The sequence below is a fragment of the Clupea harengus genome, chromosome 11 (assembly GCF_900700415.2).
Source record: "Clupea harengus chromosome 11, Ch_v2.0.2, whole genome shotgun sequence".
Lineage (NCBI taxonomy): Eukaryota > Metazoa > Chordata > Actinopteri > Clupeiformes > Clupeidae > Clupea > Clupea harengus.
Window position 1 is genome coordinate 23,318,803 of NC_045162.1, and position 20,651 is coordinate 23,339,453.

Genomic DNA, 20,651 nt, shown 5'->3' on the forward strand with positions numbered 1-20,651 from the left:
AGGACGTTTTATTCTCTCCCCTCTGTGTGTCTGAATCATGTTGCAATATCCCTCCAGGTTCTTGTTTACAAATGTGTGTTCTTGTGTACTACTTTTCCCCTCTTTAATGATTGCGTCGCACTTGGCTTCCGGCCCCTCCAAACACTCCCAAATTTTCCCCAGTGTTGCACAGTCTCACTGATTTCCCGTTCATATTGCACAATTCTTGAAAAGAGAGAGCGAGAGAGAGAGAGAGAGAGAGAGAGAGAGAGACATGGGATAGAAAAAGAGGCAGGGAGTTAGATAGAGAGACAGCGGGAAAGGGAGAAACAGAGAGACAGAGACAGAGGGAGTGTGGACACTAAATAAGGTTTTGAAAGAAACTGGGAGCTGTCAGTGTAAGCCTGACTGAGTTACAAGAAAGGACCCTTGCAGGGAGAGAAGAAATTGACTGTTTAACGAACACAGAGCCCCGGAGAGTCCGTATCGCAGCGTGGGCCTGCACTAACTTGAACTTTCTGTGTGAGAGAGGAGTGCCAAACAGTGCTGACTAACTGGCCTCTCCACAGAATAAAACTCCACTGCTTTTTCTCGTCTGTTGAATGCAATAGCCTGTGGTTTGCAGAAGGGGTCATTTATCCTGAAACATGGCCATGGACAACGCTGAGCATTACACATCCCTGCATGAGTTTACTGAGGAGCACTCGCCCAGAGGTAAAACTCCTATTCTCTACACCTCCACTGAAGGTAGGCAAAGGTACCAGCATATATGGATTTCATGCACACTAATATTTACTAGCGCTTTGGAATCATGTATGACAGCAGAGAGACGGAATAGTTTATCAGAGCAGGTCTGTGTTTTATGGTTTCAGCGGAAACGCAGTTCAGCTCTCAATGCAATTATTAAGATTTTCATGGTGGTTAGAGCTAATCAAGTCATTTTATGCCGTTCATCACCAGGTTGATTTGTATCCCTGCCTTGTGTTTACAGCCAGGATCATAGCTCAATTATGGCACCCTGTGTAGATGGTAATGGACAAACTGAGTTGGATTTTGTAGGCCATAAAGAACTCTATTAAAGGGACAAAGAAACTCTCACATCCTGCCCGACAGCACTTGGTTATTTATATAAAGCCTTTCACTGCTATCATTGTGACACTGTTCCTCAGGGAAATGAAGTGTCCATCAGTGAGTTCATGTCTGATGTGTCCAATCAGGTGCCTCTGGGGTGAAGAGGGGGGTGGAGTGCCTGCGTGGTCAGACTGCCCTGGTTGTGTTCACTGTCTTGCTGGCCTCAGTTTGTGCCAATATTGTACTGGGCGTTCTATGTAAGTCAATGATTTCTATCGCCACCTCCCTTATTAGATCTTTTCTGCTCTCCTGCATGTGAATATATTGGTGATTCAGCATGTTTCTCACACGCTTACACATTACTTACTCTTAATATTATTTTGTGTATCTGACAAAAAATGTGTGTGTGTGTGTGTGTGTGCTTCAACAGTATTCAACAGATCTTATGACAGTACATCTCAAATACCGAGTCAAAATCCAAATGACTTATCACCAGTGTTGAAACTGAACTCCATGCAGACACGATACAACCGTCTGTGCAAGGACTATTCAGACCTGGGAGACAGCTGTTCCAAGACAGGTACATGGATAAACGGGCTGCATGTGTGAAAGGAGCAGTGCTCGATTCCAGTCTGAGGAAATCAACAAAGTGACTCTGTCATCTTTTGTCATTTCCCATACTTTCTCCAGTCACCACCTACACACTGGCTATGACTCACTCTACTAACTCATCCCTTTTCGTACAAACTCATTTTTCTTTCTTGGTCGTTCTGCTGGCTGCCTCTTCCATGTGGCCTTGCAGTGAGGAAGTGCAGTCCTTGTCCAGAAGGCTGGTTGCATTTGGAGGATAAGTGTTACCACTTCAGCCCTGATAAAATGGACTGGGAGAAGAGCAGGGAGAGCTGTGACATCATAGGCAGCCATTTAGCCATCTTATACAGTCACACGCAGCATGTGAGTATATGAGCACATGAACATGAATATGAGCACATGAACATGAATCTTATACAGTCACACGCAGCATGTGAGTATATGAGCACATGAACATGAATCTTATACAGTCACACGCAGCATGTGAGTATATGAGCACATGAACATGAATCTTATACAGTCACACGCAGCATGTGAGTATATGAGCACATGAACATGAATCTTATACAGTCACACGCAGCATGTGAGTATATGAGCACATGAACATGAATCTTATACAGTCACACGCAGCATGTGAGTATATGAGCACATGAACATGAATCTTATACAGTCACACGCAGCATGTGAGTATATGAGCACATGAACGATGCGCGTTCACTCGGATTTCCCCGGGTCATGACCGTTCCATTTAGCAAGTTGAAACAGGCACAAACTCCGGCTTATATTTGAACTTTGAGTAAGTTGCACATGTGAATGACATCTCTGGCATTACAATGATTGGCTGAGGTACTTGAAGTGCGAAAGATTAATGATGCTTGAGCTCAATAGCCAATCAAATCACACCCCAACCTTCTGTGCTCCTGAAGCAGCGTGTTGATTAGCTGGAATTGTTTCTGGCTCGGTCCAAGCCACTATGACCGCTTACCATTTACAGAGCCAGGACTGTGTACTGTGAGTTTTTTTGAGTCCACACACAGAATGGACAGCTAGAGGACCATGAGGAGCTGTTCACTGAAAAGGTGTATTGGATTAGAATAGTGGACTCTACCTTTAATAAATGTAGTCCCAAGAACGGTCATGACCTAAGGAAATCAAAGTGACCCTATACACACCTGAGAATATTTGCAGTACTTACGGTAAATACTTACTTAATACTTACAGTAAACTCATAGCATTATAAACATATTTGCACATAATACATAGTACAAAGCACATGTACTTGACAAAATGTTCTCTTACTCACTGCATTGTAAACACTTTACAGGCATAGTACATAATATGTGAAATGAAGGCGGTATGCACATTTGGCAGAGATGCTGTGAAATTTGCCCATAATGTACACATCAGAGTTCTCATAATGTTATGACTTTTAAAATCTTGCCTTATCTTTAAATGTGTGTGTGTGGGTGTGTGTTCTTGAGCTGAGAGCACCAAGGTATGATTATGTGATCTGCTGCTCCTTCATTTTCAGGACTTACTGGAGGTCGAGGCAAAGAAGATTGGAGGCTTTGACTATCACTTTTGGATCGGTTTGTCAGACATGGAGACGGAGGGAATCTGGAAATGGGTGGACAACAGGATTGTCAATGACACGTATGTGTATCACTCAATATCTCAACACTGGAGGACTTCTTCAATAAACTGTTGATGCAATGACAGACAGGCGATGAGAAAAGCTGATGTGCTGATCAAGAGGCATGCAAAAGCTTGGGGAATTAGTGATTTTATAACCCAGAGAGATTAGTTTGATATATGATTTGTGCAGGTGTTTGTTCAATATAAACCCTTTTGTTAATTCTACAATCTCAAACAGCCTTCCACTCCATAAGGCGACTGGTGTTACCAATATATAGCATATGTAGTGCCACTACTGATAGGTTAGAAACGGAATTAGTTTTTTACTGAAAGCTCTGTGCTGTGTCCCGCAGGTACTGGAGCCAATGGGAGTCGGAACCAAACAACCACCAGTCGGGAGGTATCCATGGAGAAGACTGCGCAGTTCTGGACTCCCGCTCTAAGTCCTGGTTTGATGTGCCCTGCGATCACATCTACAAGCGCATCTGTCAAATGGATGCTTTTGACATTGATTGAGCTTGACTGAATGACAACCCTTTTTTTCTCTGCTCCTGACAGAAAAAATGATACTGTAATTCTGGTACTAGCTTTTTTTACTTCCAAAAATAAATTCCTGAAAAATCTCAAGATTAGATGTCTTTGTCAGATTTCTTGTACTGATTTTGAGTCCAGTGAAAAACACCTACCTCGTGGAATCCCCTTATTGGAGAAAGTACAGAGAGCAAAACCACATGCCCCCAGGAGCAGTTAGATATAGATAGAAGGTTTTCTATTATCCATCATGACTTACATGAACATTATGTGTATTCACTAGTAATTCTAATTTTCATATACAGCACAGTATATTTATGTAAAACAAAATGCACACAGTACATGTATGATATGCAATGGCAGAAACTCACAGTGCTATTATTATGCAAACCTGCGACTTTACATGTTGCTGATTCAAAGATGACACATTTTTGGGAATAGTCTTAGTTTTATTCAGATGAGATTCATTTAGAATGGAGATTCAGCCCTGTCACAAATATTCTGTAAACCTAAGCTGTTTGAGACATTTGTAATTACAAATGTAGGCGTACTGATACTAGATAACTGCTGATAACTAGAGTGTGTGATAGAAGATAGCACAGTCCCGGGGTCTATACACGATATCCTTCTAAATGCCTTCTCCATTCCATTCCATATTTCAGGAACCTCAGGCCCACTATTATGAGCACAGAGTTTATATTTCAGCAGGAATCTCCAGCCCAACTCTCTCTTTAACCTCTGAATTGAATGGGTCACCACTTCAATCAAATTGTGTTTGTGTGTGCGTGTGTCTGTGTGTGTGTGTGCGTGCGTGTGTGTGTGTGTGCGCGCGTGTGCGTGTGTGTATGCGTGCGTGCGTGCGTGTGTGCGCACACTTTATTTCTAAGTGAATCAAACAGCAGAATTTCCCTGCACAGAACTCAGAAAAAGACAACTGCGTGATGTGGTAAAACTAAAAGAGAAAAAGGCTAACAAGTGTATTTTCAGACAACCAGACAAATCTCTTTTACTTCATGTTGATCTGCTGGTGTTTGTATCATGGATGATATCACTCCTTGAAGCCAGTGATAGATAGATGTTTCAGTCAGATTATCTTACTGCTCTCTTTCAAATATCAAAAGTCGAATAGCTATCATTCATGACATCCTTTATTAGTGCCATTGTGTGATGCAACAAATTGAACTTTTTAAAGAACTTCTCTCTTTTGTTAGAGGTAAATGATCCACACAGATTTTCCTCTTGTCCCCTCTCTCTCAGATTGTGACATCCTCTAGGGACTGGTTCTGTGCAGAAACATAAATTCCCATTTTCAAACAACACCAAAGATCTTTTTCTACTCCCTTCTACCATTTCTCTAAACTACTGAAAATGTAATTCTGCCATTGGTGCCCAAAGGCAATGTCTACCATCAGCCATGATTTAGAAGATACTGTGTGTGTGTGTGTGTGTGTGTGTGTGTGTGTGTGTGTGTGTGTGTGTGTGTGTGTGTGTGTGTGTGTGTGTGTGTGTGTGTGTGTGTGTGTGTGTGTGTGTCGGTGTCGGTGTGTGTGTGTCGGTGTGTGTGTCTGGGGGTCTGTGTGACTTAATATTTATCTATCTATGTCTGCAGGCATGCATGCATATGGGTTCCATATCTGTATTCTATTGATGTGACAGTGTACAAACTGGGGTTGTAGGTTATTATGGGTGATTGGGAGTGACTACGTGCTTTGCATTACTGAGCCGTATGCATTTCATCGTCTCTAAATCAGTCTGACATGCACAGACACACAGGAAAACAGAGCATGGGTAGAATAAAATGGAAAAATCCTAAAAATGTAAATGCACATCTTCATTCACACTGACCCTCTGCAGTGCATGGTTGTGCTGTATGTGTGTAGATGCTTTGGATATTTACTCATCTTACTATTTGCTCATTTGATGGTCTGGAAAATATTTGAAACCCCCTCAACAAACCACAAGAGATTTCTGTTTTATTGGATTCTACATGACTCATACATAGCATTTTATTGTGCTGTCTTCCTAAGTACACTATGTTGATGTAATTTGAGTTGTCACCCAAACACTTTTAATCCTGAAATGTCCTTGTTTCCACGCAAAAATCCCTCTGAGATATCAGAGCCAGCAAGAGGTCATGGTAAAGCTGGAATTCAAATATTCGATCATTGAATTCTTTGATGGCTATCATTGTGTGTCACCCAGCCACCTGAACTCATAGCTGTGAGCTGGACTGCATCGACAGACCATGAAAGATTAATCATAAAGACTCTATGGCAACAGCCAGAGGAAGACAGCATCAACAAAACGACTTATGATTTTTGTTGTGGCAATTTTTGCAAGAAATTGCTTGTTCACAGCACTGTATTTATGCTGTTCTGCAGTCGCTCTAAACATGATATACAGGCTACATTTAGCAGGGAAATGTATTCCTAGTTAAAAGCATTTAGCACATTGCTGAACTGGTGCATTTGCACTAGTTTCTCCTAAATCCCCTCATCCCTCATTCCCTTCCCTATTGTGTCTTTCAATTTATATTCTTTGGCAATATAAGGCTTCATTCTGGCTTTGATGGAAATAAAATAATAAAATACAAGAAACAGATTGCATTGCCCCACATTTCACAAATAGTCATTGCAATCACATTACACCAATGAATGAAAGAGGTCTCCCAGAAAAGCTTACTGATCTTGAATGCAAGCAGTGGAGACTGACACCAGCGAGTGTGTGCAGCCAATAAACCAGAGCATGGACCTGATGCCAGATGAATGTCGCAACATGGAGATAGTAAAACAAGCACTGAACAGAAGTGGACAAGATAAAACCGGACAGGACAGAATTGCAGTCAAAATGGCAAACCACTAGAGGGAGATGAAGATTGGCATGCAATGATATTAAGCGTATTTGGGTAGTACACAACTCCAACCCACCCACCACCCCACACACACACACACACACACACATACACGTGACTGTAATGTTAAGTGAAGTTGTCAGAAAAAGAAGGCTTTCATTTGCCTCAGCTGAAGCTCCTCAAATGTGCTTCCTGTTCATGTCCCTGGGAGTGTGTTTTCCTTTACCCAGCTGCTCCTTACATAAATGTATCACTTGTTTGACAGGGGAGCTAGGTTTTCTAGAGCAGGGAATGGTCCTCTGGGAGGGTGGGCTTGATTTATGAATTGGGCCATTCTGGCTATTGCTCTACGTTTAGTCTTCGCTGGGGTGTTTGTGTCGTGAATGGCTTGATGACAGTATAGATGACACAGAAGTCCTTATCTGATGGCATGGTCAGTGACTAAATAACCGTTATTTTGTCATTGGGCATGGTAGGCATGCAAACCACTGGTGGCCGCTGTTTGAAAAGCAACCTCTTCTTCAGCTGTTATGTGTCAATCTTTTTTTTGCCCCTCCCTTCATCTGGATTCGTCCAATAGACTAAGACCTACTTTTGTTGTGGAACCAGTGCTGACGGAAGTGAGTAACCCAAGGGAAGACGAACAGTCTACATTGAGTATAACAAGGTAACTACTAAACAAATTTTTGCGTGTAGGCCTTCGTGGACATATTTAAGTCGTAGGTGCAGTTTTCAGTGTTTATCTTTTTGGTGTAAGACTGTTGCTCTTGGTATCCTGTAAGGAGTACAAGGCCTAGTATTCCACGGTGAAGCCTGGTGATGCTGCTTTGGTAGCAATAGCTAGTTAGCCACTGCTGTTAAACGAAGCCGGCTGGTCTGTCAATAGAAGCCTCTCGCCTCAGTTTCAGCCAGCTAGCATTTTAAGTGAGCTTGCTTGCGACTATTATTACTTTATTGCATATTACATGTAACAATTCGATTATTGTTGATACCTAGTAACTAGTTCATATTTGAAAATCTTTCCACACCGATGTAATTCGATTGCTCAAAGTCCAGTATTAAGGTTGGCTCGCTAGGCTAACCTTAGCAAGAAATATATGTCGATTTAGCCGGTTAACTATTAAGAAATAATTAATTTGAGAATGTCTATCTTTTAAGACAAAGATGTATCATTAGTCAATTGCGTCAGGCTAATAATGCAGAAGTTGAGCATGTCAGGTTGTCACTTACTGAGTGATCTAGTTAGCAAGCTAACCGTCTAGCCAGCTAACTATCATGCAGGTTTGCCACAGAGCTAATGTTAGCTATATCTAGCTACGTTTGAGACTATTGGTGGTATAACGGTAGAGTATGCAAACTGCGTTACACCGTGAAGCACTGATTAACTTTTTTGCGTCTGTAGGTCAGATCAAATGTATGAAAATCCAACCAGTGTACCGTTACGAACTTTCTAGTAGGAGTTACTAGGAGTGGTGCCTGGTACAGTTAGCTGGATTTGGATTTCATGGGCATCATATGAATCGATTCCATCAAGTATTCGAACGTATTTCATAAATGCGTCTATACCCGTTTTGACTTTTCCCTTAGTTGACACAAATTCACACAAAGAATGCTGACTCTTATACTGCCGAATAGTGCCTCGTAATCGGGCAATATAATAAATGCTTTAGTGCAAAGTGATAAACATCAAGACAAGATTTTGAACCGATGGAAATAATGCGCTGATATATGTGCAGCGTCTAGTTTCTGCAGTGTAATAAATATCAGCCCTTACAATCAATGTTTCGGGACTAACACCGAATTGCCTGTACTTTGCCTTCCCTTTTGCCTTTTTATTTTCTTCATGCTGACCATTCTTTTTCTTGTACCTGTCTATAAACGCGCCCATGGATCAGATGGAGGTGGAGCAGCTCCTGTCTCTCTCAGGTCCAGCTCTGGCTCAGGCCATCAGCTCTCTGCTGGAGACCCCTGGTCTTTATGTATTCTCAGACATTTTGGAGCTCCCCAATGTCCGAGAGGTAAACACACACACACACACACACACACACACACACAGCTCATAAGATGATTTATGTATTATAAGATTAATCTCCCTTCAAATGTAGTTTAGTGTGGGGCAATCCTTAGTTAATATTGAAGTTGTCAAAATTCTACACATATAGACTAGTTGAGAGAACCTGATTTCCAGAGATTGCCATGGAGAAAAGAAGGGACAGATACAACAGGGATAAGAACTCCCAGAACAACCAAACGCACATTCAATAACCTAAGACCTAATGCCATCTCATCTGTGGAGAGTACATATCATGTATCCTGTGTTGATCTGAGAACTATGTGGTTCATTACATAAGCAGTGGAAAAACAACTGTTTTGTTGCCCCAAGTTAGTCGATGCTTGTTGTTTCTAATTGGTGCCCTCTGTCTCCCTGTTCTCTCTCTCTCTTTCTTTCCTCCCCACTGTCTCTTGTGCCTTCTCTCCTTTCCTCTCTCTCTCTCTCTCTCGCGCTCTCTGTTTCCCTCCAAGCTGGAGACTGGTCCCCATGCTCCTGTGTATCAGCTGCTCAATCTTTTTGCCTATGGAACCTACTGCGACTACAAAGGTAACCATGACAACACACAAGTTGAATAAACATCATGCCCAAAAGCTGTTTCTCTATTAGTCGTGCTTCTCTCGCTCTCTCTCCCTCCCTCCCTCTTTCCCCCCTGCCTGTAAGGGGACACACTGATCTCAGATGATGTTCTGTCCTGCTGCCTAGCAGGCTGTTTTATAGGACTGAAGCTGTGCGTAAATTGTGTTGCCCCCAAGGGTGTACAGCAGCAGCCCTGCCCACTGGCTGGCTTTTAAGACAGTGACTCATCGGGTCCAGTGTGTGTTGTCACTATAAGACCAGCATCTGAAGTAATGGTGAAACCTATGACTGCTGGTCCTTCACGGTTTATGGGCCCACCCCTCAGTGCTGGAGGGCAGGGCACAGGTTTTAAGACTGGAAAGTAAAGTGAAATGGGTTTATTCTGCCCATCTCTCACCGGATGCGTCTTGAGACCGTTTCCTCCACTAGTGTTGAAGAAATCGTAACATGCTGCAATAAAATGTATATTATGTGGTTTTCATAAATGGCCTCATGATTCATGCTGAGGGGAAGTAGAATGCAAATGACTCTCTCTTCTCCCGCACTCTTTTTGTCCTTATGTGTCTCCTCTGCTTACTCCCTTTTGCCCTCAGAGAGGGCAGCCTCTCTCCCTGAACTGACCCCTGCCCAGAAGAACAAGCTTCGCCACCTCTCAATCATCAGCCTGGCCTCAAATCTCAAGGTCAGTCTGCAACAGCTTTAAACAGCTCATTTCCCATTTTTTAAACATCGTACATAACAACCCACATAATTATTTTCCAGGCTTTCTTTTGCTTTCTCAAATTACTCCTTTTTCTCTCTCTTCTTCTAACCCTCAAATAAACATATTGATTGTGTGTGTGTGCGTACGCAGTGTTTGCCGTACTCGTTGCTGCTGCAGCAGCTGGAGCTGAAGAACGTGCGGGAGCTGGAGGACCTGCTGATCGATGCGGTCTACTGTGACATCATCCAGGGCAAGCTGGACCAGCGCAACCAGCAGGTGGAGGTGGACTGCAGTGTGGGCCGGGACCTGGGCCCCAACGAGCTGCCCAACATTGCCAACACACTGCAGGAGTGGTGAGTGTGTGTGTGTGTGTTAGAAGTTAGAGTTAGTGTTAGAGTTTCTCAGCTTTGTGTATTTTATGGATCACTCCTTTTTTATTTCTTCTTCCTCTGTGGTGTTAATACTTTTGCCCCCTCAGTTTTCAAAGTTAGCTTGTACCCCCGCCATTATCTACCTGTACATATTTGTCTGAGAATGCTTTGTGTGTGTGTTTTCTTTTCTTTTTTTTTTTTTTGCTGCCATGGCAACTAATTATTCTGCACAATAGCAAAGTTTTATTTTTATCTGTAAGACTGAATCCTAGTCGTATGTACGTACTGCAGCCTCACACTTACCACTGTGTGCTCATGTGTCGAACCCCTGGGAAATAAGAGAAGGAATCTCTGTAGCCCATCTGAGAGATCACGACATCAGTCAGTAACCAGGGTGTTCCAGCAATGAACACCCTCAGTACTCTCACAGTACTCTCAGGCTGATTTTGATAGCGGTGTCTACTAAATCACAGTCAGATGGACACGTTCCAAATGCAAGCACAGTTTGATTCAGTGATATTGGAGATATTGAAAAATATTTGAGGTCCATTTAGGGTTTCTTGAGTTATAGGCACCCATTTGCAAGCTCCATTTATGGGCCAATCTCTCTGTTTTTGTGCATATTAGTAGTGCATTAGTTAGGGCACTTTGGCATACCAGAGGCCACCTAAACACTTTCTGTAATAGTGTTTTCTTAAATATGAAATGATTTCTTCTTGCAGCTGGCTTAATTCCTCTTTGAGCTGTGATTGTTGTTATGTTTCTTTATAAAAATGTGAAAGTGTACACTTTACGTTTCATTAACTGATCTTAAATTTAGTTGAAATGGTGTGTGTGTGTGTGTGTTTGTGTCTGTGTGTGTTAGTCCATCACAGCAAAGTACCAACATGGCAGATCAATCAGAAGTCATGAGAGATTTTCCGCTGCACTCTTCTTCGGCTTTGATTGCCTCCCTCTGCATTTTAATGTATTGCATTAAACGGGCCTCTTGGGAATTCAGGTCCATTTTGCTCAATTTTCCTGTCCTCACTCTGTATTCTCTCCCTCCATCTCTCAGGTGTGCGGGTTGCGAGGCGGTGCTGTGTGGGATTGAGGAGCAAGTCACCAGAGCCAATCAGTATAGAGAAAGCCAGTTAAAGGTCAAAGTTCAAGTGGAGACAGAAGTGAGTCTAGCATTGCATTTTGTTACTTTTATGCCATCTGCATCATATGTAAATGTATGTGCTGAGCATTGTGAAGGGTGTTAACTCTTTTGTGTCTCTCTCAGGTGTCTAATTTACAGAAAACCCTGAAAGCGAGCTCCGCCTCTCCGTCATCCGGTCCCGCCCCTGCTGGAGCTGCATCCAATCAGGATGCAGACCAGCCAGCCGAACCCCGCGACCCCGCCTCCTCTCAGGAAACAAGGCAACCTGGCAAGAAAAGTTCCAAAGTCAAAGGGTAAGGAGGATGGTCTTCTTCAATTCATTTACGTGAGTCTTTTTTACTACCTCTTTGTCTGAGCTCTTTGAACGAGATTTCTGCATAAAGCTGCTTGTTGTGTGGCTGCTAAGAAGGTGATGACACTGAAAAACATGGGGCACCAGTGTGGTCTTTGCGAACAGCTCTTAGATGTGACATTTTTGTGCGCTGACAGCAGAGAAACCACAGCTGCATAGGAATAAGCTTCAGCGGGTGGAAGGCACACACACATGCTTGCGCTCCGCTACCTCAGCGACAGCACCGCTTTAATTAGCTAATTAACGTCAGCTGTCATGGGCTGAATGTGACTTGCCACGCTCCCCACTCCCCACACCCCGTGACTCACTGCCACTGCCGTATGGCCATCCCCACCCGCCGTCACTGCCGACTGGAGCATGGCGTTTCTGACTGAGGCTCCATTTCGTCCCCTGTTCACTAAGAGCGGGTTGGCTAATGTCAGCACGAATGGTATTACGCTACGTGAATGCGAATGGTCCCAGTTATCCATTAGCCGCTTCTCTTGAAGGTAAGTTGGCCTTTCCCTTCACTTGTTGGCCCCCCTCTGCTTTCGAAAAGAAAGCCATAATTTGAAAAGCTCTTAATGGGTTTTATTGCTCTCTCTAATAACCAAAGTCGTCCAGGAGAGATGCCCTTCCACCAAGCGTGGTTGCATTTAAGTCAGTCCAGAGTCTGAGAGTAAGCGCTCGCCTACTCGACTCTTTTTCTTTCTTTTTTTCAGTGGCCTTGATGGTACTAATTTTCCTCAGTCCACGGGGGCCAGTGGATGAAATAAGGTCCCGCTTATCCGCTCTGCCCTGGGAGACATCTCTCACCAGCCTGTCCGGTTCTTAACTTCCCTCTCGGTTCTGCTCATGGATTTTTATATTATTATTTTAGTTTCTTTATTTATTACCCCCCCCGCCCCCCCAAAGAAAAATCACACGCGTCTCTCCTTGCTGTTGGAAGCGTTCCAGAGTAAATCTGCCCGGAGTCGCGGCGATTCAGTGGCCAAGATGGGGTTTAAAGGCTTAGCTGGCAAAGAAGATGGGAGTAGCGTTCACACCGTGGCTGTTATAACTTAATTAGCCGACTGTAATTCTGTTTTTTCCCTCAGCTCCCTGCTGCTCTACTTTAATATTATTGTGTCGTGTCAATGCCGGCCCGCTGGGGCTTTCCCCGATCCAATTGTCCCAATTAAACCTAAATGAGGTGTCCATTGTTCCAGAATTGACCAAAAAAAAAAAAACCTTTGTAACATTTTTAGATCAGCCCGAGGCTGTCTTTATTGAAGGTAATGTATTCATGAAATTGCCATTGAGAGGTTACCACTGGGAGATCCCCTGATTCTTGTCATTTAATGCTCAAGCCAAGTTGTAATATAAAAGAACCTAAAAATGGTGCGTGCAGGGCTCGGTGGGCCAGCCCTAGAATAGAAGTGTGTAGTAATGAAAAAGCCCATACGGAGGCTTAGAGCTGGACGCGGCTTCACCTGTAAGAGATTTCCATAGTATAGTAGGGAATCATAGCTGCTGCTACCAGATTATATCTCAGATTAGGTTTTGCTGGCATTATATTTTGGAATCTTTCAATTAAATCTTCCGCCAGATTCCTTGTCAGCTGATCTAGAGGCTGACTCGGTACCCTTTTGATGTGGTTTTAAAATGGTCATTGGACACACCCCTAACACCTTCTTGAATCCCTAAAGAGGATGTCCAGAGCACATTGCATGTTGTGAAATATTGAGTCTGAAACAGCCTCGGTTGTTGAACAATGTGAATGTTATCAAATGATTTTCAGAGGCATGAATATTCATTGTGTTTTTGTTTTGTATAATTTAGTAGTCCCTTGTGTTTCGACAGGCTTCGTGGAAGTGGGAAGATCTGGTCAAAGTCCAACTGAGATCAGCCAATCACAGATTCAGCAAGACCTCCAGTCACAGACGGAAAGAAAGTCCACATCCGATAGACAAGATAGCTAATAGGCAGACTAGACAGTCACACAGGCAGGCAGGCAGGCTGGTTGACTGACTACACCACTGACGGACTAATACGCTGACTGCTGCACATAATCCGGACTCTTAAACCCATCTCCCAGTTGAAATGCTTTGGAGTCTACAATCACATATGGAAGCCTGATGGATTAGACAAACTGTGTGTATGTTTGTATGCGTGGGTATTCTTATGGTTTTTCGTTCTCTTTTTGTTTCCTTTTTTGTTTTGTTTTTTTTGGTTTGGTTTAGTGAGTGTGTTGAGCATGGGGTCAACCGTGAATCAGGATGTAAAGTGTTAACAGAATAAATTGCTCCTTGTACCACTCTTTCATCCCTGTGCCCTCCCTCTTTGTTTGAACTGTGTTTAAAAAATGTGGCTCCACGGGGTGCGCGAGGAAATGTTAACGCACCAAAGGGGGTCATCCGTTTGGAGGTCAAGGCATTAATTAGTAACCCCCCCAGTAGAGTTAGCGCTTAGGCACAGGAACCACCTCTCAATCTGCTCAGTGGTTACACTTACATTACATTCACTCACTCAAACGCGCGCGCGCGCGCACACACACACACACACACACACACACACACACACACACACACACACACACACACACACACACACACACACACACACACACACACACACACACACACACACACACACACACACATATATATAATGATAGATAGTTATAGATATACACAGCTAGTTGTATGCACACCAACACACTCTTAGAGACACACGAGTATGTACACACACACACACTGAATGTTGGTCTTCACACCACTCACAGACTACAAAATGCTTGCACTTACGCTCATACAAATTACCACAAACATCAGTCCTTTTACCGCGCAGTAACACACACACACTTCCCCCTTCAACAAAACAACACACTCACTTATGCATGCACAGACACGTACTTGTATTTCATCTGAATATTTTGCCTAAAGCCTTTTTTTTTTTACTTTGCCATTTTTTTTTTATCTTGCACAATCCTTCTGTCCCATTCGTAACCCCCCCAAACTCCATCTCTTTTTCTCCTGTGGGACGCTAATGGTAGCGATTACCTCCCCTGGCACCCTCTCTCAGATGGAGGGGAGTGAGCGAGGGGGGAAGAGGGCTGGGGGAGTGAAGATGAAGAGGAAGAAATGATCCACTTCTATTCTGACACCCTGGCCCTCTCTCTCTTTCTCTGTCTAGCTCAGATCTTTCTCTCTCTCTCTCCTTCTCCTTCAGTATCCCTTACTCTATAAATAGCCGTGTTAATTTCAGTCTGCGCGAATGAGCCTCACAGCTTCACAGTCACTCGCTTCTGAGCAGATGGGAGCTGTGAACTTTTGCAGCTGTACACCTGTGTGTGTGGATGTGACACTGTGAAAGTGTGTGTGTGTGTTGTGAGTGTGTTTGTGTGTGCGCACAAAGATGAGTGTCATCCTTTGAGCTATGTGTCTGTTGAAATATGAGCAGGAGTTCACTATGTTTTCAGAACTTTATGTGTGTGTGCATCCACACACTGTAACTGTCAGTGAGTCATGTTAGATCACTTGTGTCCTCATTTGTGTTGCCCTCTGTCTCTCTCTCTCTGTGTGTGTGTGTGTTTGTTGCATAGAAGACAAAAAGAGTCTCAACACTGCACCATCACAAAGAGTGTTTGCTGTTTATTGAGCTTCACGTGTAACGTGGTCGATAGATTCACAGCAATGTGACTCAGATGACATAATACTGTACCGAACAAACTACATACGATGTCACCGCACATGAAGTCAGACAGTCACTGTAGTGAAACCCCCCCAAAGTTAGCGGAAGTTAGCCTGATGCTGAACATTGTCAAACACCTCAACAACCCTCTGCAGTTTCGAAGCAGGAAAACATTTTCTATCCATTTCACCATTTTAGGTTGGCATAACATTCAAAAGTGCATACTGCAAAGTTTTATGGACATTTTCAATTTCTGACCCGACCCAACCTGTGTGAGCGAGAATAGAATTTTACCTTAAATACAGGGATGGCTACTTCAGGGATTATGTTAAACATGTTGGCACAGGTCCATCAGGCTAACTCTGTTCACTCAGCTTTGAAAGATAACCCCCCCCCCCACACACACACACACACACCGACACACACCTCCAGGTCTTGGGGGAAACTCTGATCATTTTAACCCTTCAGCTGAGTGGGGTTAAGCCTCTTCCTTCTTTCCTCCTCTTCTCAAAAAGTAGTGAGCTAAAATGAACACACTATGAGCACTTGGTGTTGGGGGTTCTTTCTAGAACATTTTGTAGCACTAGCTAATGAGGCAGTACCAGTGCAGAATGCCATGGTCAAGAGATAGAGATAAGAAACGGAACAGTCTCGAAGGCAATTGTATATCATAGAAAACATTGGCGCTGTACTTGTATCTGTACTGCACACTTTTTAATGAAGCTTGTTAAAATGCTAATTTGTGTGCTTCAACACCCACAATTTCTATGATCATCAACACCTTAAGATGTTAAGTACCATTATTTTATGAGAACAGACTCGAGTCAATTCTTTTTAATTAAATACAAATTAAGCACTCCAGCCACTGACTGTACTGCAGTTTAGTGCTTGAGTTCAATCAATAGTTCAGGAACTTTAACAGCCAAAATGTCATTAGCACAGACTTCATCAAGTAAAGGATTTGATGGAGGTCTCCATAAAATGATCTCTTTAGCCGACACTATGACATACTGCACTGCATGTGGAACAGCTTTTTGGGGAATCGCTACGTTCATCAACATCAACAAGGACACAGGGAGCCAAGTGCTGCCAAAACATGAAATACACTCTGTGTCACGGTGGAGGAGAAGAGCCAGCTGCAGGAGCAGCAGCAGCTGTGTGTGTGATCTACATATCTGAGCTGGAGGAGCTTTCTCAATGGCTGAGGAACACCTAGACTACTGCTTTCATTGTCCAAAATATATATGTATATATACACACTCTCAAACCATGGCATATTTTCAGTGCCCAGTATAAATGCTTATCAAATTGGGAAACAGTCGTCCTTAGAGATTGACCACAGGAATCCTGCAGGAGGAGAAAAGAACGGAAGGACAGGGTAAAGGAGGGAGAGAAAGAGACAGAGAGGAGAGGAGGGAGAGAAAGAGACAGAGAGAAGAAATCTGAGTTGCGCTCTATTATCCTGTATGAGATTAACTTTAACATCCTCTCCCTGAGAAAAAAAAGAGTCCTATTTCACGGACATTGCTTTCGCTGCTTACAGCAGTGTGATTTGGCAGTGGCAATATTCACACTGACAGAATCACAGATCTGTGGACTTAAACGCTGGATGCTAAATAATGACAAGAAGCACTGTTTATGCTTGAGGAAACACCTTCCCACACACACACAGAGTAACATGCAATTACACAGATATGATCAACCTTGTGCCGTAACACACTTATATCAAACACAGCTGAACACGAATACACTAAACTACACACACACAAACACAAATAATACCCATAACTGAAAGAGAGTCGGCTACAATCTCTACTGTCATCACCCTGATATCAAAGTAACACTGGCCTATGTGAGTGATTACATATAAACCCCCATGCACAACCCACATCTGTGTGCACAATACTGTATTTTAACAAAGCAACATTATTGGTATAGCAAAACACACACATCTGGAATGCACAATAACAGACTCCCCCCCCCCCATTCCATTCCATACACACACCACTGGCACACCACTGGGCCCTCTTATTACCTCTCCCTGTCGCTGAAGGAGGGGGTGCTGTGCAGCGTCTGCCTACTGTCCTCCTGAGCGAGGGAGCGAGGGATGGCGAGCGATAGGGGGGGAGCCCCGCCGAGGGAGAGCGGGGGTGGGTGCCGGGAACAGCTGCGGTCGTAACTGGAGGAGGGAACGGAGTGTGAGAGACGGAGCGAGTGATGGAGTGCACGACGGGGCCATTTAGCATCAACATGCGCGTTTCGGTGACACTGAGAGGGGGTTAATGTACTCAGCCAATTCATTTAAAACACGGTAATTACGGAACGGGGGAGGGATTGAGGGAGGGAGAAATGAAAAAAAAGGGAGGGAGAGAAAGAAAGGGAGAGCAAGAGACAATCACAGTAGGTAGAGGCGTGGGGCAGTAAAGGGGATTATACAGAATAATTACAGGTTAACATCTGTCAAAGGATGTGTCCCAGTTATTATACTGGTTTAGTGCGAGCCACAGGTATGACGCGGCAGCAGAGAGCACCATGCAATATTTATATGCAGCTCTGAGAGGCAAGACTGTGGGAGAGAGCAGGATTTGGCCCCGCTGACCTCTCTCCAGAGGTCTGGCTTCATTAGGGCTGTAAACACTGAACGGAGGAGAAACTCAACATGCAGGGTGAGAAGAACTACAAGAAAAAAAGAAAAGAGACTAAAAAAAGTGAGAGAAGAGATGCGGAAAAAAAAGAAAACACTGTGAGAATCCCTTCCAAGTAAATGGGGCTTCTCCACGCCCACACTCATCACAGGGCAATTTTTGGGGGGCTCTCCTCCAGACATTAATGCTGACTTATTTGAGAAAATTGTGCCTTAAGTGAGCCAATCCCACCGCTTGTCTCTGCTGCGAGATGGCTGGCTGCGTAGAAGCGGCTGTTAAAGCTTCCGGTAATAGCCCTCAAGAACTGGGTGTGGAGAGGCTGTCTGTCCTGGCTGGCATGATATGAGAGATTTCCTGTATCATTTAACACACTGTGAGTCACACTCACACACAGTCATCATGTCATCTCTTTCTGTACTACTTTTTCTTTTTTCTTTTTTTTCTCTCTCTCTCTTTTTTCTCTCTCTCTCTCCTTTTCTCTCTCCTTCACTCAACAGCGGATAGATTGATGGTGGTGGAAGAGAAGAGCTGTTAGATCTTACCAGAGTTTGGCAGTTATGATGACAGCTGCGAGAATCAGCACAGATGAGATGGTCACTGTGACATAGAACTGAGGATCCACTAGAGATAGATAGACATAGAGATAGAGAGGGAGAGAGAGGGGGGGGGGAGAGACAGAGAGGGATAAGTGCAGGCCAAGTGGGTGAGGCACAGCTTCCGTATTGATTGTATTGAAGTCTGCTCTTTGTGTAATGTGAGTGTAATCAAAGCGCTCCTGAAGCATGCATTGTCGGCAGCACAGATCCATGGGTCAATAGCACCAAATTAGGTGCTTTATTTCTCTTTTTCGAAGAACAAAACGCCCTTTCCAAGGAGTGTACTGGTCGTTTGACCCACCCATGCCCACCTTCTTCAAACTCCTCTTCGGCCTCCGTCTTGCTGTCTTTGCCAGTCACCACATCCTTTGCCTCTAGGGACGGAAGTTGCTGTTGTGTGTGGGTGGTGAGCGTGTTCTTGTGATGTGGCAAGGTCTCATCTGTCGACGCCTGCCAGTGGTCCCCTTCCTGGCTGGGCAGGAAGTGTTGTGTCTCATCCTCGAGGGTCTGAGTTGGGCCCCAGTCCACTGCCCAGAGAGGAGTGGGTGTGGCCTGGGCTGTGACGGACAGCTGGGCAGAAAGCGCCTCTACCTGCATCTCATTTAGCTCCTCCCAGTTCTGCTCATTGGGGTCACACCGGGTGGGGCATGTCACCAGAGCCACCAGCAGGAGGCAGTAGAGAGAGGTGGCAGTAGGGATGGAGCTGAGAAGGAGCATTGGCGAGCCAGTCAGGAACAGCCGAGAAATCGCAAGCACAACAGTAAAGTAAACAGAGAGAGCGTAAACATGTCGAGTACAGTTATACAGTATTTACAGTATTACACAGTTATTACAGATGACAGAAAAAGGCAAAAGCACTTTGCAAAGGTATTAAAACACTTTTTAAAGGACTAACATCTGGACAGTCAGTATCAGCCAGTGTGTCGGTATGTGCCTCTTTTGTCACCCTCCCTCTCTCACTCTTTCTTACCATCGCTCCATCGCTTCAGTCTTTTCAGTGAGCCTTTGCTCCACCAATCATCTCTTGGAAGACAGAGAGAGAAAAGAAGAGAAAAGAAAAACAGGGAAAGGGGGGATTCACTCTACTCTCCCAGCGGCGGCGAGACACTGAGCAGATGCTTGTGAAGAGTACCCCGTCATCTCCAGCACTTAGACACACACACACACACACACCCACCCACCCACGCGTACATGCTTATTCAACATCAAACACACACATCATAACACACACTCTGAAGAGTAGCACAATAAAACTGAAATTCACCCTCGATTACATATCAAATTATCCCCCACACTTCCCCCATCACAGATACATACGCAAGTACTCTTTAACACACACCTGTGCACAGCATGCTCCGCATGCACGCATGGGGCTCCGCATTTCATGCATTAAACCTGCAGTCACAAAACCTTCAGACAGTCAACACAAACATACCTGAACATATCAAAACCAGACACACTCAGACATGCAGACACATACACACTCACACTCTCTCCACACAGATCAGTTGACATGCCTACCTCTCACGGCTGAAGCAGGGGAGTGAGGGAAAGAGACTCCGAGAGGGGGAGATAGGGAGAGGGAGTGGGAAAAAGCATTGGTTGCCTTAGCGACAGAGACATGAGCAAGTGAGTGAGAAAGAGAGAGAGAGCAAGAGAGCGCGAGAGAGAGAGAGAGAGAGAGTGAGCGAGAGCAGGAGGGAGGGAGACTGTAGGAGAAAGATTTAAATGCTAATTATGCTTTTTAACTGGTTCAATTAAACGGACAGAAAGAAAAAATGGATTTTGAAGACCGAAATAGAAAGACACAAAGAAAGAGAAAGGCTTATTAATATTCCTATTTGAAAGAGAGTGGTAGAAACACGTATTAAATTATTTTTAGGGGAGTAAGGAAGATAGGAA

General features: G+C 44.0%; 3 protein-coding genes across 7 annotated transcripts; 2 read left to right on the plus strand and 1 right to left on the minus strand.

The window, feature by feature from the left end:
* Positions 1 to 270: 270 nt before the first annotated feature.
* On the plus strand, positions 271 to 3,903 carry si:ch73-86n18.1 (uncharacterized protein LOC564061 homolog). Of its 2 annotated transcripts, none has more exons than XM_031576729.2 (6): positions 271 to 726; positions 1,197 to 1,307; positions 1,481 to 1,630; positions 1,853 to 2,004; positions 3,173 to 3,294; positions 3,630 to 3,903. In XM_031576729.2, the coding sequence occupies exons 1-6, from the start codon at positions 627 to 629 to the stop codon at positions 3,790 to 3,792; spliced, it is 798 nt and encodes a 265-aa protein (XP_031432589.1). In that variant the 5' UTR covers positions 271 to 626; the 3' UTR covers positions 3,793 to 3,903. The 2 variants fall into 2 exon arrangements, with proteins under 2 accessions (XP_031432589.1, XP_031432590.1); XM_031576730.2 differs by having other exon boundaries at positions 273 to 693.
* Positions 3,904 to 7,214: 3,311 nt separating this feature from the next.
* Positions 7,215 to 14,140, plus strand: cops7a (COP9 constitutive photomorphogenic homolog subunit 7A). Of its 2 annotated transcripts, none has more exons than XM_012821616.3 (8): positions 7,215 to 7,325; positions 8,554 to 8,676; positions 9,182 to 9,257; positions 9,881 to 9,969; positions 10,141 to 10,343; positions 11,419 to 11,524; positions 11,629 to 11,830; positions 13,679 to 14,140. In XM_012821616.3, the coding sequence occupies exons 2-7, from the start codon at positions 8,554 to 8,556 to the stop codon at positions 11,800 to 11,802; spliced, it is 771 nt and encodes a 256-aa protein (XP_012677070.1). In that variant the 5' UTR covers positions 7,215 to 7,325; the 3' UTR covers positions 11,803 to 11,830; positions 13,679 to 14,140. The 2 variants fall into 2 exon arrangements, with proteins under 2 accessions (XP_012677070.1, XP_012677062.1); XM_012821608.2 differs by having other exon boundaries at positions 7,216 to 7,325; positions 11,629 to 11,798.
* Positions 14,141 to 15,448: 1,308 nt separating this feature from the next.
* LOC105894538 (PILR alpha associated neural protein) lies at positions 15,449 to 20,409 on the minus strand. Of its 3 annotated transcripts, XM_031577006.2 has the most exons (6): positions 20,271 to 20,408; positions 19,720 to 19,772; positions 19,061 to 19,452; positions 18,696 to 18,774; positions 17,544 to 17,687; positions 15,449 to 16,855 (listed from the first exon to the last, which is right to left on the minus strand). In XM_031577006.2, exons 2-6 carry the CDS (start codon positions 19,728 to 19,730, stop codon positions 16,834 to 16,836), a joined length of 648 nt encoding a protein of 215 aa, XP_031432866.1. In that variant the 5' UTR covers positions 19,731 to 19,772; positions 20,271 to 20,408; the 3' UTR covers positions 15,449 to 16,833. The 3 variants fall into 3 exon arrangements, with proteins under 3 accessions (XP_031432866.1, XP_042565085.1, XP_042565084.1); XM_042709151.1 differs by having other exon boundaries at positions 19,720 to 20,409; XM_042709150.1 differs by lacking the exons at positions 19,720 to 19,772; positions 20,271 to 20,408 and having other exon boundaries at positions 19,061 to 19,618.
* Between the last annotated feature and the right edge of the window lie 242 nt (positions 20,410 to 20,651).